Genomic DNA, 15,137 nt, shown 5'->3' with positions numbered 1-15,137 from the left:
ATCTCATTTTAAAAAGAAGGGTGGCGTTACTGAACAGCCCTGAGAAACAGAACTGAGAATCGTAACGTGGGCTTGCAACAAGCTTCCTAAACTCCGGTTCTTGGGTATTTAAAATAAAAGGGCATTGAAGGAAAGTAAGAATCCATAATGCATTAAATAAAGAAAAGACGGGCAGCTGGTGCTTGAATTTCAAGTCTAACAAGGGTAGCCAAGAAGATCAAGTGAGGTTACAAGGGAGAGAATTCTTGACTTTTATTTTTGGCTCAAGCCCTGTTTCAGCCAAAGGTTCACAGGGTGGGCTTAGCCAAGTTTCTGCCTGCCTGCCTGCCTGCCTGCCTGTCTCTCTGCCATCTAAAAAAAACGAGAACAATGGCGGCTGCACCTCATAAGGTAGCTGCAAGATCACAGAAAAAGAGAATGCGCAAAGCATTTTTACAAGCTGAGTCAGAATGGCACAGAGGTGTTGGACCTGAATGAGCGAGGTCCTGCCCAGCCATGAAGCTCATCTGGGTAAGTCTCAATTTATCAGGATAAAATATATTGTAAGAGTTGGTGTGAGGCTAAAACAGCATCACCTCATAGATACCATGCTAGTTCCTTAGAAGATTAGCGGAACCCAGAGCTAATACAGAAAAAACATATCTAAGGGCTGTTGCCAACCAAGTAGACCCATTGAAATTAGAGTAGACCCATTGAAATTAGCAAACCTAAGCTAGTTATGTTTGTTAATTTCAGTGAGCCTGCTCAGAGTAGGACCAACATTGGGCACAACTCTAAGCCAACAACAAAAACCAAAGGTCACTGACTGAATGCATCTCGACAAAACTGAAAACATTTTTAAGTGTTTTAGGATAAAATGCTATCCAAAACCGCACAATTAATACTGCTGCCTAAAAAGAAAAATGGGGGGGAAAATACAACTCCTGATGTCCATGTTAATCCAACCCCACTCCCTTCTCCAGAAGCACAGTATTTGTGCTAGATTTCCTGGTGTGCATGTGTTTTAAATCCAACTCTGGGCTGAAGAACAGCATAGTTTTAGGCACTGAATAGCACAGTTTAATTATAAACATTTTAGCTAACCAGTCTGGTACTAAGCCAATCTGTTTCTGGGGAAACACTAGTTTTGAAGTCTTCTTTCCAGTCAGCTGCCATTTAAGCTGAGCCAATTATCTTAGCCTTTTGACTTAGATGTGCCTGACCTAACCTGAATGTAGTTTCACTGCTTCTTTTGAAATATCAGACTCTGTGCGCATATGCATTCACTCCCATCTTCATTTGGCAATGGCTCTGAAACGGAGCCTCTGATCTTGCCAACATCAAAAGCCTGGTTTGTAAGATAAGGTAATATTTGAAGTTTGCTCAGCAGTATTCCCCTGTGTCCAAAGTAAATCCATAAATAAGATATAACCAAATAATAAAAAGTCCCCCTTTCGTCTCTCCCTCCCTCCCTCACCCCTTCCCTCCAATCAAGAAATGGAAATGTGAATTTGCCTGGGTGCTTTGTGGCTAACACCAAAAAGGGGCAGATTAAACAAAACGCAACATTGATCCTTTGGGTTAAATGTAAGTTCAGGAAAAGGGGGGGAGAGGGATTGTGTGCATTTTCTTTGCTGGGAATGCCACCTGGGGGCCACCATGAAAACAAGAGACCAGATCATACCGGCTTTTCAGATGTCTGTGGGTTCTGTTGTCTGATTTGCACCCCACCAAAACCAATGCACACACGCACGCACACAGTAGAGTGGTGCATTGCTGCACAAATTTGTTGGCACGGAAGCTACAGGAAAAGTGCCCTACATCATCAAAGGTGACAAATGAACCACAACAGCAGCTGATTTCACTTTTCTCCCAACTTCGCTCCCCTCCAAAAGCAAAAAGAAAAGAAAAGAAGGCGGCTTGAGCGGGAACACGCCGCCCTCCCCACTTTCCTCCCTTTTGCTCAAGTTTCTCTTTCATACACCCATGGCAGGGAAGGAAATTCAAACACAAAAACAACTTGGCACACGTGCTAGTGTTACCGCAGCTTGCAACAGCTGTTGAAGCCTATCAGCGTGCTCTGCTTCTAGGAGTTTACAACACTGAGACGCCACAGAGCTGGAAAAAGTGTGCGTCCCACTTTCCTCCTCTCTCTCTCTCTCTCTCTCTCTCTCTCTCTCTCACTCTCACACACAAACTCCTCAGTCGTTTGGAGACAACACCACAGGAAATTCAAACCTTTCCAAAGGCTTCGAGAGGGTTGGGAAGGGGGAGTTTGGGATCAGTTTTCAGCAGGAACTGGTTAAATGCCTTGAGTTTTTGCAGGTTGCTCTCTAAAGCCATATAACCATTCTGGGCCCTATTGAAATCCAGGTTGGCTCCCCGCCCCCCCCCTCCGGCCTCAGCACCACCACCACCTCCGCAACACCCCCACTGCCCATATCTTGAAGCTCCCAGCAGTTTAATCAGGCAAGCTTCCCTTGCTCCTCACAGCCTGTACTGGCTATTGTTATGGCAGGAAAAAACAGCCAGGCTCCTTTCATGCCCGGCTTTATGGGGAGCTCCTATTCACTTGTTCAAGTAAATTTCAAAGCAGCCTGCTACCCTCTTATCCCCTCTAAGCTCCCCTAGACTAACAATAGGCTGAAAGCGATTCAGTTAAGCCTTTCATCCAGCATGCACTTTATTTCTCACTCAGTGCTCTCATCTGTAGAAGGCCCCACAATTGGCATTGCTGTGAAGAGAGGGTATAATCCTAGCCCTGCTCGTCCCAAGTGACCCAACACTGGTCCAGAAATGACTAACCCAGTGAATGCTCTGTTGACACACCGAGCACATATACAAACCGCAGCCCAGCTGGCAAAGAGAAATAAAATAGTGATGCAGCTTTTAAGAAAATGCAAGGCTGATGTTGTTCAACGAGAAAGCGGGGTAAGGCAGGAATGGGTTTCTTCTTCTTCCATAAAACCATTTTTTAAAAAAGTACTGCACACATATTAGAAGGAGGGTGGATAACCAAGTCTGCACTATTTTATATCTAGAGACTTTTTTATTTTAAAAAGTGCATATTCTTCCCCTGCCACCAAAAGGATTACAAGGAATTGCAAAGCGTTTCCTTGAAGGTTTCCAAACCACCATGGGTACAGTACACTAACAGTACAATCCTGTTACTCACAAGTTAAGTCCTACTGTTTTGGGTTGGAATTGCTTCCAGATATGTGCATGCATGGGAAGCAGAACTAAGCATTTCAAGTTAAGACCTTGGGAATTGTGTGTGTGTTTGTGCGCATATGTATATCAATGCCAAGTTAAAACCAGGCTACTTTGCACTCCCCAACCCCAACCTGCCTCCAAAAAGCGTTCCTTCCACTGGAAATAAAGAATATGCTCCCCTATCCTCACAGCACTTTGGGATATTTAGCAATGAAGTCCAATCTCTCTACCCAGCAGCAGGAAGAGGAATGCAAGATGAAGTAGAGGTGGGAGAGAGAAACCATTGACAACGTACGTAGTTGTATGGCTAAAGCAGATTACAACAAAAAACTTCTTCCCATTTCCTTCTCTGTAGAAGACCACAAATTTTACAGCACAGATTGTTCCTCCCATCCTTCTCCCAGAGACTAAGGAATAATTGTCATCACATTCCAAATAGCCTCCACCCTCTTACAGAAGTAAAGTCAGCCAGGTTCAGCCCAAGAAGGCTGTTGACTCTTTGGGTCAATAGAGCATCGCTCCTAAGTTCAGCAGCTAACCTCAGAAAGCACCGCCTAGAGGAATCAATTCCTTTTTTTACGACTGTTAATTAGATAATAAGACTACACCTAGTCCTTAAAAAAACACCAAGGGCTGGGGCAAAATTGTGGCTATGGGGACGATTATGGATACATCCCATGGGTAAGAGGCTGGATTTCTAGTCCTACTGGGAGAACAAGGTTGTTCACCTGAGAGTTGGGTGAGAATACCTGCAAAGTGATGGAAATGAGAGAGTCATTTCCTACCATTGCGTCAAAGGCATACACACTGTGCTCAAACTCCTAGTTTATGGCAATATGGTGGGTAAAGAATCCATCAGAAATATAACTGGGTAGCAAAATTTTAAACAGAAAATTAAAGCAGAGATCATGGTCAGGTAGGATTCTTTTAAGAACCAACAGTTTTTCAAAAAATTCAACCAAGGGAAATACTTACACGCTACTGTCCGTCATAGACATGGAGTCATCAGTCAGAGCATCACTAGATATTTCGCTATCATTTGCACTGGTGGCAGGAGCAAAGACATAGCCAGAGTTCACATGGTAAGGGTTAACAGGATCGTTCCTCTTAAAGGACCTAGAGACAAGCAAAAAGTGAAAGCTCAGTTACTCTTCCATGAACTCAGGAAATACACACATAAAAAGCCAAAGAGCAATGAGCTAAGTTATATATGTGCACACAAGACTAACTAAATGACTAATATTCTCAATGCTTGGAAGTAACTCAGTCAATTTCAATGGACCGCTTATAAATAAGAAGTGTTTAGGATCACGGCCTTCATTTTCCACCCACCATAAACAGCTGGCTAACCAGCATGTGATCTGCCAGAAGTATATGTAATATATAGGAGAAATAAACCCATGCTACTAAATCCTTGTTTACCTGTGTAGGTCTGTGTTCACAGCATACCCATTTGTATATAATAGCTTTCATTGTGCTGTGTAGATGGAATGGAAGCAAAGCAAGTTGTTTGTGTACATTGGGGTGGCAAACATGGTGAATCTCCAGATGTTGATGGAACTACAACTCCCATCATCCATGACCATTGGCCATGCCGGCTGGGGCTGACAGGAGTTGAAGAACAGCAACATTTGGGAGCCAAAGGTTCCCCATTCATGATCTACAAAGTCACAGAGTATTTTAAAGCCATCAGCTGTCATACAGTTTTAAAATGGTGGATTCGTGAAATCCCTTGTTATGGCACCACACAAAAAAGTATCATGTTTTCTCCTGTTGTTCCACCAAAGAGAAGAGGCAGCATACATCCTCCATCACTATTTTATCCTCACAACAACCTTATGAAGCAGGTTAGACCAGGCTTCCTCGGCCCTCCAGATGTTTTTGGCTACATCTCCCATGATCCCTAGCTAGCAGGACCAGTGGTCAGGGATGATAGGAATTGTAGTCTCAAAACATCTGGAGGGCAAAGGTTGAGGAAGCCTGGGTTAGACTGAGGGATCACAGAACTGTAGAGTTTGAAGGGATGCTGAAGGTCATCTGGTCCAACAAAGGAATATGCAGCTGTTCCATATGGGGATCAAACCTGCAATCTTGGCATTATCAGCACCATGGTTTAACCTCACAACAACCCCACAAGGAAGGATAGAGGCCAGTCCTAGGTCACCAGTGAGCTTCATTCTTGAGTGGGGACTTAGACCCAAACCTCCTTGCTTTTAGTCCAATATACCAGACTAGTGGCAAGACTCACAAGGAAGGCAATATTGTGAACAGATCCAGCTTGTCTCGGACACTCCCACATAACAAACTGAGATTCAGAAACAACTACCAAGGTCTCCATGTGGTAGAGAGAAAACTGTCCTGCCACAACACTCTAGCCATCGACACTTTTACAGTTTTCACAATCCTACACGTGCCTGTCAAAAAGTAAGTGAGTTCAAGGATGCTTACTCACAGGTAAGTAGGAATAAGATTGGAGCTTCAGTGATCATGCAGGGCCTATCATGAACATTTTGACAAGTTCCTTCCTAGGTTTGTTCTACTCCCTAACATTTCAAATTGGGCTAGGATCTCCTCACAAAAACACTCAACTCCTACTTTCCCACACCAATGTGTCTTAAACCCAAATACATGTGCATTGTTATTCCTGGTCCATCTGCAGCAAGGATGGGGGAAATGTGGTCCTCCATAAGCTGCCGGACTACAATTCCCATTATCCTTGACCATTAGCTATGAATGATGGGGCTAATGGGAGTGGGAATCTAAGATCTACAGAAAAGGGCAATGCAAGATTTTAGACAAGTGAGCTAGGGCCAGGCAGTTAAGAACAGCAGCTGAATGCCCTGAAACTGAATCTTTATCATGCACTCATCAAGTGGCCTTAAAAGCATATTTTCTTTCTTTCTTTCTTTCTTTCTTCCTTCCTTCCTTCTCTCTCTCTGCTTCAAATCTGTGCCAGCAGTACAAGACAGTTGTAATGGCTAGAGCAGGCATAGGCAAATTTTGCCTTCCAGATGTTTTGGGACTACAACTCCCATCATCCCTGACCATTGGTCGTTAGCTAGGGGTGATGGGAGTTGTAGTCCCAAAACATCTGGAAGGCAAAGTTTGCCTATGCCTGGGCTAGAGCAAAGTTTCCCAAACTTGGGTCTCCAGCTGTTTTGGACTACAACTCCGATCATTCCTAGCTAGCAGAACCAGGGGTGATGGGAACTGTATTCCAAAAACAGCTGGAGACCCAGGTTTGGGAAACTCTAAGCTCGAGTGAAGTGCTTAAGAAAAAAGTGGTAAATATTATTAAGTGCCCGCAGTATTTTCAGGTCATTTTCAGCTCTGGATTCAAAAGGTCCCCAAGCATGTCAAATTAACAAATATAACTTCTACAGATGGTCTTATCTCAAAATGGTTCGATTGACATCTTATTTCAGAGGATGCTGCAAAAGAAAGTGTGGCCCTATATACAGAGAGCTCTGCATTGGTAAAGCGATAATAAGGGGATAATAAGTGAAGAGCAATCTTTTCCAATCCAAATCACAGAGGGGAGTAAATTTCAGTTTTGTATCCCCACCAAGTTGGTCCAATAAATGGAGCCATTATGTAGGACCAACAAGGCAGCAACCTAACAATTTATGGGGCAGCCTTTGCCAACCTGCTACCTTCCAGATGTTTTGGACTACAACTCCCATCAGCCATCACAACCATGGTGCCTGAGGAAGAAAGGAGCAAGGAGTCCCAAACATCTGGAGGGCATCAGTTTGGCAAAGGGAGACCAATAGGGATGGACACCTGTGTTTTATATTCTGTACCCTAATCACCATGGACTATTAAAGACTAAATTAGGGATTGACAAACATTTACAGGATTGCGATCACTGCTCTCAGCCAAACGTTTTAAGAGGGCCTTGTTTATATAGACAGCACCACCTTTAAGCACACAGAATCCAAACGCCTGGAATCCAGACTAAGTTTGCCAGATGTTCCTCATTTCAAGCCATCACCCCTTACTCCAGATGCCTGCTCTACAGAACACTAAAAAGGGACACCCCTTATTCGACCACTTCCATAACATTCCACAGAAGAGACATCACAGAGGCAGACCACATCCCTCATTCTGAAGAAATTCAGCTTGGCAACTCCGATCCACTCAGGCTCCCATGGTCTGCTGTTTGTTCAATTCTAAGACAGTCACTTGCTCAAAATTGGAGTCACTTGTGAGCAACTTGGGAGGCACAGGGTTGAGGGAGGGAGGGAGGGAGAGGGAGAGGGAGAGAGGGAAGGGAAGTCTTTCTTTAAGGCCTAAACATAAAAGAGAGAAACTTTTGGGTTTTGTTATTTAAAAAAAACAACCCACCAAGCCACTTGCAATGAGATCGGAGGAGGCATCAGGCCTGAGTTAAGTGAGCAGCCTGGTAGTCTTAATGAAAAGCAGCACTTCCCCCTAGTAGTAGTATTCTGGTCCCTTTGTTTCCATTTGCCCCGGTTACCCACTTTCGACCTCTTCAGTAGTAGTCTTCACTCAGTTCTCTCACAAACAAGTCCTCCCACCCTCCCCTTAACTCCCCTCCTGCTGTGTTGCATTCCTCCATTTCACTGGCAAGGGGAAAACATGAGCCCTTGCGAAGGCTTAAGCAAAGAAAGGGGCTTGGGAAGGGGAGAGAAAGAGAGATGGAGGGAGAGACAGACAGACAGCCCTCTTCAAGTTATGACGGCAAACAGCATGACTGAAGTTCTAGGCCTCCACATCTCAAGCTGACCTTTGCAGGAGGCCTCGCTGCAAAAGACTCAGGTATTTAAGCGCAGCTGGGAACACATTCTTTCCCAAAGCACACAAAGATATTTCAGTGGGAAGATCAAGACATTCAAAAGATGAAGGAAGGGAGCGGGGAAGAGAAAAGAAAAGAAGGAAAGAATGGGAGATAACCAAAGAGTGACAGAAGACGGTAGGGGGGGAAAAATCAGATCCTTCAGATCTTCAAGACAGATCAACCCCACATGTTTCCAGTTGAAAGTTACTCTGCAAAAGGGGGGGGGGGGAGAAAGCAAGGGGAAGCAGGATCCAAATGTTGTACCTTTAGAAAACAAAAACTTATCTATGTTTGTAAAGTTCCCGTGACATTCTTAAGGCAGCTATTGGGGTTTTTTTGGGGGTCTTTCAAGGAAGTGGGGTGGGAGAGGGGGAAGGATAAAGGCTTTACTTTTTATTACTGTCCTTGAAACAGCTTCGTGTCCTGCTCTAACAAAACGCAGGCCCATTAGGGCTTATTGTTGTAAGGTATCTGGTTGCAAGATGCTCGCCATCTGTACAGAACCAAGCCTGCTCCTTAAGTGGATCCTACAGACCTTCCTTTTAAAGTGCATGTCATGCTGCTACGTCCTTAATCGTGCCGCCCGTTAGTTTATGTTTACATGTCATCCCTATGGGAAGGTTAAGGGGAAGCTCTTCCATACTGTAAGGCAGCCACGAGAGAGAGAGAGAGAGAGAGAGAGAGAGAGAGAGAGAGAGAGAGAGAATCTCCAAAATCTTTTTGGAAGAGCTCAACTTCCCAAGCTATGCCGAACTTTTGGAAAAGTCCTGCTCCAAAGTTCAACGGATCTATAAATCACCTTAAACTAGTCAGCAGAAACTCAAAGCACAAGAAATTACCAAGACATTTAGCTAGCAAAATGCCATTCCCCCACTCCTCAGAACTTGTACAATCATATCATTAAACAATAAATTTCTTTTTATTTAAAAAATAATAATCACAGTTTGCCCAGTTAAAACAGATCTGTACAGAAAATCCCCACATACATTAAGTAAACCAATTAGGGATGTTTTCATAGCCACTTTTTTTTTTAAAAAAAGAAAGATCTTGACCACACTACAAACTTAATTGTAGCCAGATGCTATCAAGCTGCCTTAAAGGAGTTTTAATTCCTGTGTGAAGCAGAGTCTCCAGTGTAAATTTCTACATGGACTCTCTTTTTCTCTCTCTCAAAAAAAGTGCCTCCACAGGACACAATACTGACAAATGTTTTCCACAATCATGTAGCAGTTCCCCTTCAGCTTCAAGGAGAATGTCTCAAGTTTCTCAAACTACTACCACTTATACTGATAAAAATGGTACTTGTTTGTCACTCCCTGTGCTGTGTTGGGGAGCAGGCCTGTGTCATAGACAAAGCACACAGAACTTATCTTTCCAGGTGTCTTTTGTGGGTAGCCCTGCAAGAAAACCCCCCAAAACCCAACAACACCCTGAACAGCACAGCTGTTTTCTCCTCTGTGATTAGCCTCTAGCCTTATAAGTAGCCTCAGATCTTGGTTTTTCAACCAAAGTAATGGAAAGTCTATACAGGGAGCCTTGTAAATTAGGAAGCTAAGCTTTGCTGCACTGCAGTTGGCATTCCACAGGTGTTCAGGTGGGTTATCAGAGGTATATGAAGAAAGCTCTGGATTGCTCTCACTGCTGTTGAGAAAACATCGTGTGAATCTGCAGCCACATTGTCTGGCAAATGGTTTTTGGTCAGAAACATTGTGTTTATAATTTTCAGGGGAAGCAAATATGTAGCTTTCATCACACTACTTTGCCAACAAAACAAAACAAAACAAAAACCCGATTGCTTGGTGTGTGCAAGCACACACACATGTACACATTTGTCTTTCTCCCCTCCTGGCTTAATTTTATTATGATAACTGAAGCCATCTCGGTTCCAACACCTTCCCCCACAAATAAGTGCCAATCTGCAAAAGTGGGCCATCTGCTAGCTATAGCCCCATGTGGTGGGAAGGCGAGCTTCAATAACTTTACAAGAGAAAACTTAACAGCAGAGAGGCTACCTTATTGGCTGCTATGATATATGAGTGTGCCGTAAGAGGGCAGTTTTCTGCACATTAACTTTTGTGTGATACATTCAGAATCCAATGTAAACAAAACTTTTTTTCAATTTCACTTTTGTTGCACTGAACTGCCGAAAGTGGAAGAGCATCAAGATCCTCATTCCAAGGAAGCAATTAATACACAAAGCAGCCCTGAGAAAGAGGGGAAGACACCTAAAACCAAGTCCAAAGTGTTTATTTTGACTCGGGGAAATCCCAAATTCATAAAAATACCTTATAACACATACAGCATGAGGATGTGATTGGGGTAAAGAAAGTGTGTTCGCCAAACCTAACCTAGGAGCAGAAAACAGCCAGGGGAGGGAGACAAATAGGCTTCACACTCCTCATTAAAGCTTACATGCTAAAACAACCTCCAATTAATATTTTTTTTTAAAGTTTGGTTACCTACAGGTCCGGAAAGATGAAGACACATTGCAGACACCAGCCAAGGGGAAAGGGGATTCACCTGTCAACTGCTAGCAGACTAGGCAAATAACAGCAACTCATCCACAAGCTGAGAAAACTACTGGACTTTAATATCTTTGAGACAGGAGGAGAAGCAATGTCTGGTGACCACTGGCTTGGGGGAAAAGGCTTCTCAGCTAGTTCCCTTTGGTAACAACAATGAGATTCTAGTCCAGAAATTGCTAAGAGCAGCACCTCTAACTGGCAAAGGACTTGGCAACCTTTACTGAGACCATGCCTACCCTCCCCTATGGGATATTATTCCCATTTCATAGCTGAGGAACTGAGTCTGAGACCTACCGACTTACCAAAGACCACACAAAGTGTCCATGGCAGGCAGCAGTGGAACTGGAACCTGGGTTCAAGGCCAAGCTCTCAGTTCAGTTACATACAAGAATCCAGTCAAGGAGACAAAAAAAAAAAAAAGGAGAAGCAACTTCTTGCCTTTTTGGAGAACAGCGCAGCACAAAGTACATATCTGCTTAAGAGGAAGGTTTTCAGCATAAAATCATAGAATTGTAGAGTTGGAAGGGACCCTAAGGATCCTCTAGTCCAACCCCCTACAATGCAGTTGCCCCATACAGGGATCGAACTTGCAACCTTGGCATTATCAGCACCATGCTTCAACCAGCTGAGCTATCCAGCTCCCTCAATATATGCCTAATCAAAAGCATGCATGAATTGGGTGGGCTGAAGTTTCCTCACCTGAACAGAAAGTTACCTGCTAGGTGTTTTTCAGAGTGGCACTGACATTAATAGCTCCATGCCTTCTGCCACCTCAATGTCAACAGAGTTTAGACATGCCAATGCCTTCTACAATGTCATCTCAACTTGGGGAGAGTGTTAGGTGTGTGCAGGGGTGTGTGTGTACACAACCCCCCACCACCACATATACACATGCATACACACATATAAACACTGTTTGATCTGGGCAACAGCAAATATGGTTGTCAGGCTCATGCAACTGGTACAGTTCAGAGGTTGTGAAAGAAAATTGGCTTGCTAGGGCTTCAAACTTGAAAACTTGCCTTTACCACAGAAAGATACTGGGGCAAACAGAGGCTTGAGCAAGCATATACCTCCACAGAGATTAAAACAAACGGGTAACACACACTGATGCCATTTGTACAGCCAAGAACTAGAAGAAGCCCCTCGCCTATCTGGAGCCCCCGCAGATTTGCCCTGGTGTGAGTGAAAGCCAAATTAGAACCAGCTGCCTTTCCAACCCTATCGCTGGAAAAGACCATAAACACTGCTGCAAGCTAGAAACACAACAGATGCAATTCAAGAACCCTCCTCTTAGAGGCAGGCCATAGTTGAAACAAGCTGAAAACAGAAGAGATGCCTGAAGCCCTTTGATGTCCCATGAATCACAGAAACACTCACAAAAATTCCTGTAAACCAGATGTCAAATACTTACCAGACTGAGAAAGAAACTCCCAAAGCAAGAGAGAGAATACACAGAACAGAGGGGAGAGGGAGAGAGCAGGTCCTTCTGCTCTATAGATCCTTGTTCAACCAATTCCCATTTATGAAGGGGAAAGGGAGGGGAGAAAGAGAATAAGGTGTCAGAAGATTATACCACTCTGTCGCGATTAAGGTAGAGAAAGAATACGCTGGTGTTGCCATTTTGTGAGAAACTGGTCTTGCCCACTTTCATCAGCCTATGCCACCAAAGGAGGGTCTCATATCACTCTCCTGAGGTACTGAATTGGGAATAGGACCACCTTTTAATGCAGCTTGAATTCCATTAACTAGGAAGGGCTGTCAGTCAATGGTAGAGTGCATGCTAAAAGGCCTAGGTTCATCTCCAGGTCAGGCTAGGAAAAGTTCCTGGCTGAAACTCTGAAGAGCCATTGTCAGTCACTGTAGACAGTTCTGAGCCTGAGAAACCAAAGGTCCAACTCAGTTCCTATATACCTGGAGCACACACCTCTTTTACTCAGCGGTTGGAATTCTGCCCCTAACACTAATGTCCCATACCTGAAGCCATCTCATTGGCCAAACAGATTTCCTTTGGCTTAAAGACACCGATAGCAAGCCACACAAGGTATTCTCCAAGAATACATGTGTTTCATGTCTCCTTGTAAGTTACAAAGTTCAGTCACACGGGCTGCCGCAGTAATAATATGGATTTTCTCCCGCAGTAATAATATGGATTTTCTCGTTCCATCATCACATAATTGCTTCCCATTTTCTATATGTAATCCACATATTTCGACACTAGCTGGGGATGAAGCTGGCAAACTAGTATTTCATTACTCATTCACATGCCTAGATGGTGCTCTTCCCAGCTCCTCTTAATGTGGTTTAAAGTGGTAACAATTAACGCATGTCTCAAAGAACAAGAGTCGCTTTGAAGTTCTTTTTTGATGTCTAAGAGAGCTTTAGGAACTGGTGGGTCTTAAGAACCACAATGTACTGCTTTCTTTATTATGGAGAAAGACAGCCCTCCCCACCAAGCCAGAAATAAATGCCAAGTTGTTAAGGTTCATTAAAAAAAAAAGTATCTTTGCCAAAATCTACTCCAAAGGACAAGCATGTGCACATATACCCACTTTGCAAGATTTGTTTAAAGGAGCAACAGACTCTCAAAAAGTCATTCAAAGCAAGTTATCTTACCTGAACCCATTCTCCACAGTTTCTGTAGCCCGGACACTTGCTGTAGCCCTCAATGCCTTACTGGATAGCCCTAGCACGGATGGCAAAAGTTTGTTCTTAAAGTCTGCACAGCTCCACTCCTCTTCTTCATTCAAGGTAGGGAGATAGCCACAGTCAACTTTTAAGCTCCCCAGTCCATGGCTGTTAATGTAAGCAGGATTTTCTCCCCCACTCCTTACATATTCGAGGTATATATCAGAAGTTAAAAACATCTGGTAAGCATTTTCCTCCATCACTGTCTGAATCTCAGTCTGTGCCTGATCAAACATTATAGAATCGATCTGCTGCTTCTTGATATTATCCCTTATGTAGGTCTTAGTGGCAGGCTTGAGCTGTTTGGAGACAATGCTGTTGTTCTCAATGTACCGTTTGTATATAGCTTTGGCTACTCGTAAAGTTTTGGTATCCTTAAGGTCCATCTGCCTGAAGCCATTGCAGGCAAACCAGAAGTCCAAAGTATCCACACATTTTTCTCTTTCCAGGAAGGTCCGGAAGAGATAGGCACCATCTTGATCCCCCAGTAAGGAATGCAAGGATTTGGTCCATCGTGCTAGAGGAGAGTCTGGGAATGCACTGCCTTCTGGCTCCCCAAGGCCATCTTCATTTCTCCTTGGCGTGGAAGAAACTGACATGGCCTTGAAGCTTTGGTTTTTCATGGCAAACAAAGTGGCAGCCAGGTGGCATGGTGTCTCTCCTTCTTCCCCTGGTACAGGGGGGCGTGGGGCATCTTCTCTGAAGCTGCTGCTGGGGTCTGGGAGGTGAGTCAGCAATGCTGCGCTGCTCATGGTTCCGGGAGTCCCTTCTGGCAGGACTTTTTCTTTTTAAGTTCCTCAGTAATCTGTATGTGTGTTGTTTCTCTCCCTCTCTCTTTTCTTCCTCAAGTCAGCAGGGGATTCTTCAGAGTCTTCTCTCTTGAAGGAAAAAAAAAAGGAAAAGAAAGAGGGGGGGAAGTATTGATCTAATCAAAACCAGATCCACCCAACATCAAAGACAAAAAGTAAACAGGCTTTTCAACTCCTCACATTAAAATAAAGAGGCAACCGCAGCTATCTGCAGTGCTAATCAAAAGTATCAGATACGCTTTTCAAAGAGGAAGATTGAACTCTGGGCACACTTTTAACTTTGGTGTGGAGGGAGCAAAAGGAGTGGGGGCGGAGGCAAAAACAAAAATGAAGTCTTAATTATTGCATTGCCTATAAAATCAAAACACGCAAAAGAAAAGAAAAGAAACCCCCCTGTGAACCTTTCCCTCCTACTAATGATAACATCTGAGAAGTCCCAGGAACAATACTGGATCCCTTGTGTTGTTAAACCTATTTTGTGTGCAAGCACACACACACACACACACACACACACACACACACATCCTTCAAAATTTTGCCTCCCTCTCTTTCTTCAGTAGATAACTCAAAGCAAAGAACAAAACATGCTTTCCTCAGCATCTGGTTTCCATTTCTCTGCCCCCCCCCCTCCTCCAAAACCCTTCAACTCCTTAAACATTTAGATTATGATCACCAGAAACCCTTCTAAGCACAATGCTGGATGCTCCTCTGAAAAAAACAAATGGCATATTGAGAAAGTGTTTAAAATAAAATGGGGGGGGGGGAGAGAGAGAGAGAATCTTGACCACAGTAGTGTTTTAGTTTAAAAACTAGGTCTGTCTGACTCATTTCTGATCAGTTGCCTACAGCCTTCAAAGGCATCTCATGGACTTGCTTAAGTTATACCATTCACATGTTAAAGACATCCACATGTTTAAAAACTTCCAACCACTTGGAAGCAAAGGATTCCAATTCTCCCTCCCCCCCCCCCACCACCTCCCTTGCTCGGGTTGTCATGCACTTTTTCTTCTCAAACTTAGCCAGTTTCCACCATTAAAGATGGATTAATGAGATCTTGAGAAGTTTTGTGGCTTCTTCCAAACATCCTTCCTTAGTTCACTCGGGAGAAAATGGGATTGCAAA

The 15,137-nt window shown here is 43.8% G+C and overlaps 1 protein-coding gene across 4 annotated transcripts in view; it reads right to left on the bottom strand.

Annotated features, from left to right (window-relative positions):
* AXIN2 (axin 2) overlaps positions 1-15,137 on the bottom strand; it is an 80,609-nt gene that overhangs the window by 32,170 nt on the left and 33,302 nt on the right. For all 4 annotated transcript variants that reach the window (XM_083727469.1, XM_083727468.1, XM_083727471.1 and 1 more), the window contains 2 exons: positions 13,135-14,084; positions 4,168-4,308 (listed from right to left, as the gene is read on the bottom strand). In XM_083727469.1, the coding sequence (XP_083583595.1) occupies positions 4,168-4,308; positions 13,135-13,958 (965 nt within the window). In that variant the 5' untranslated portion in view covers positions 13,959-14,084. The remainder of the gene's footprint in view (positions 1-4,167; positions 4,309-13,134; positions 14,085-15,137) is intronic.

Source organism: Podarcis gaigeae (genome assembly GCF_964106915.1).
Source record: "Podarcis gaigeae genome assembly, chromosome: 2".
In the NCBI taxonomy this organism is placed as follows: Eukaryota; Metazoa; Chordata; class Lepidosauria; order Squamata; family Lacertidae; genus Podarcis; species Podarcis gaigeae.
Note: the sequence above shows the minus strand (reverse complement) of the source record. Positions and strands in the feature narration are given on the sequence as shown.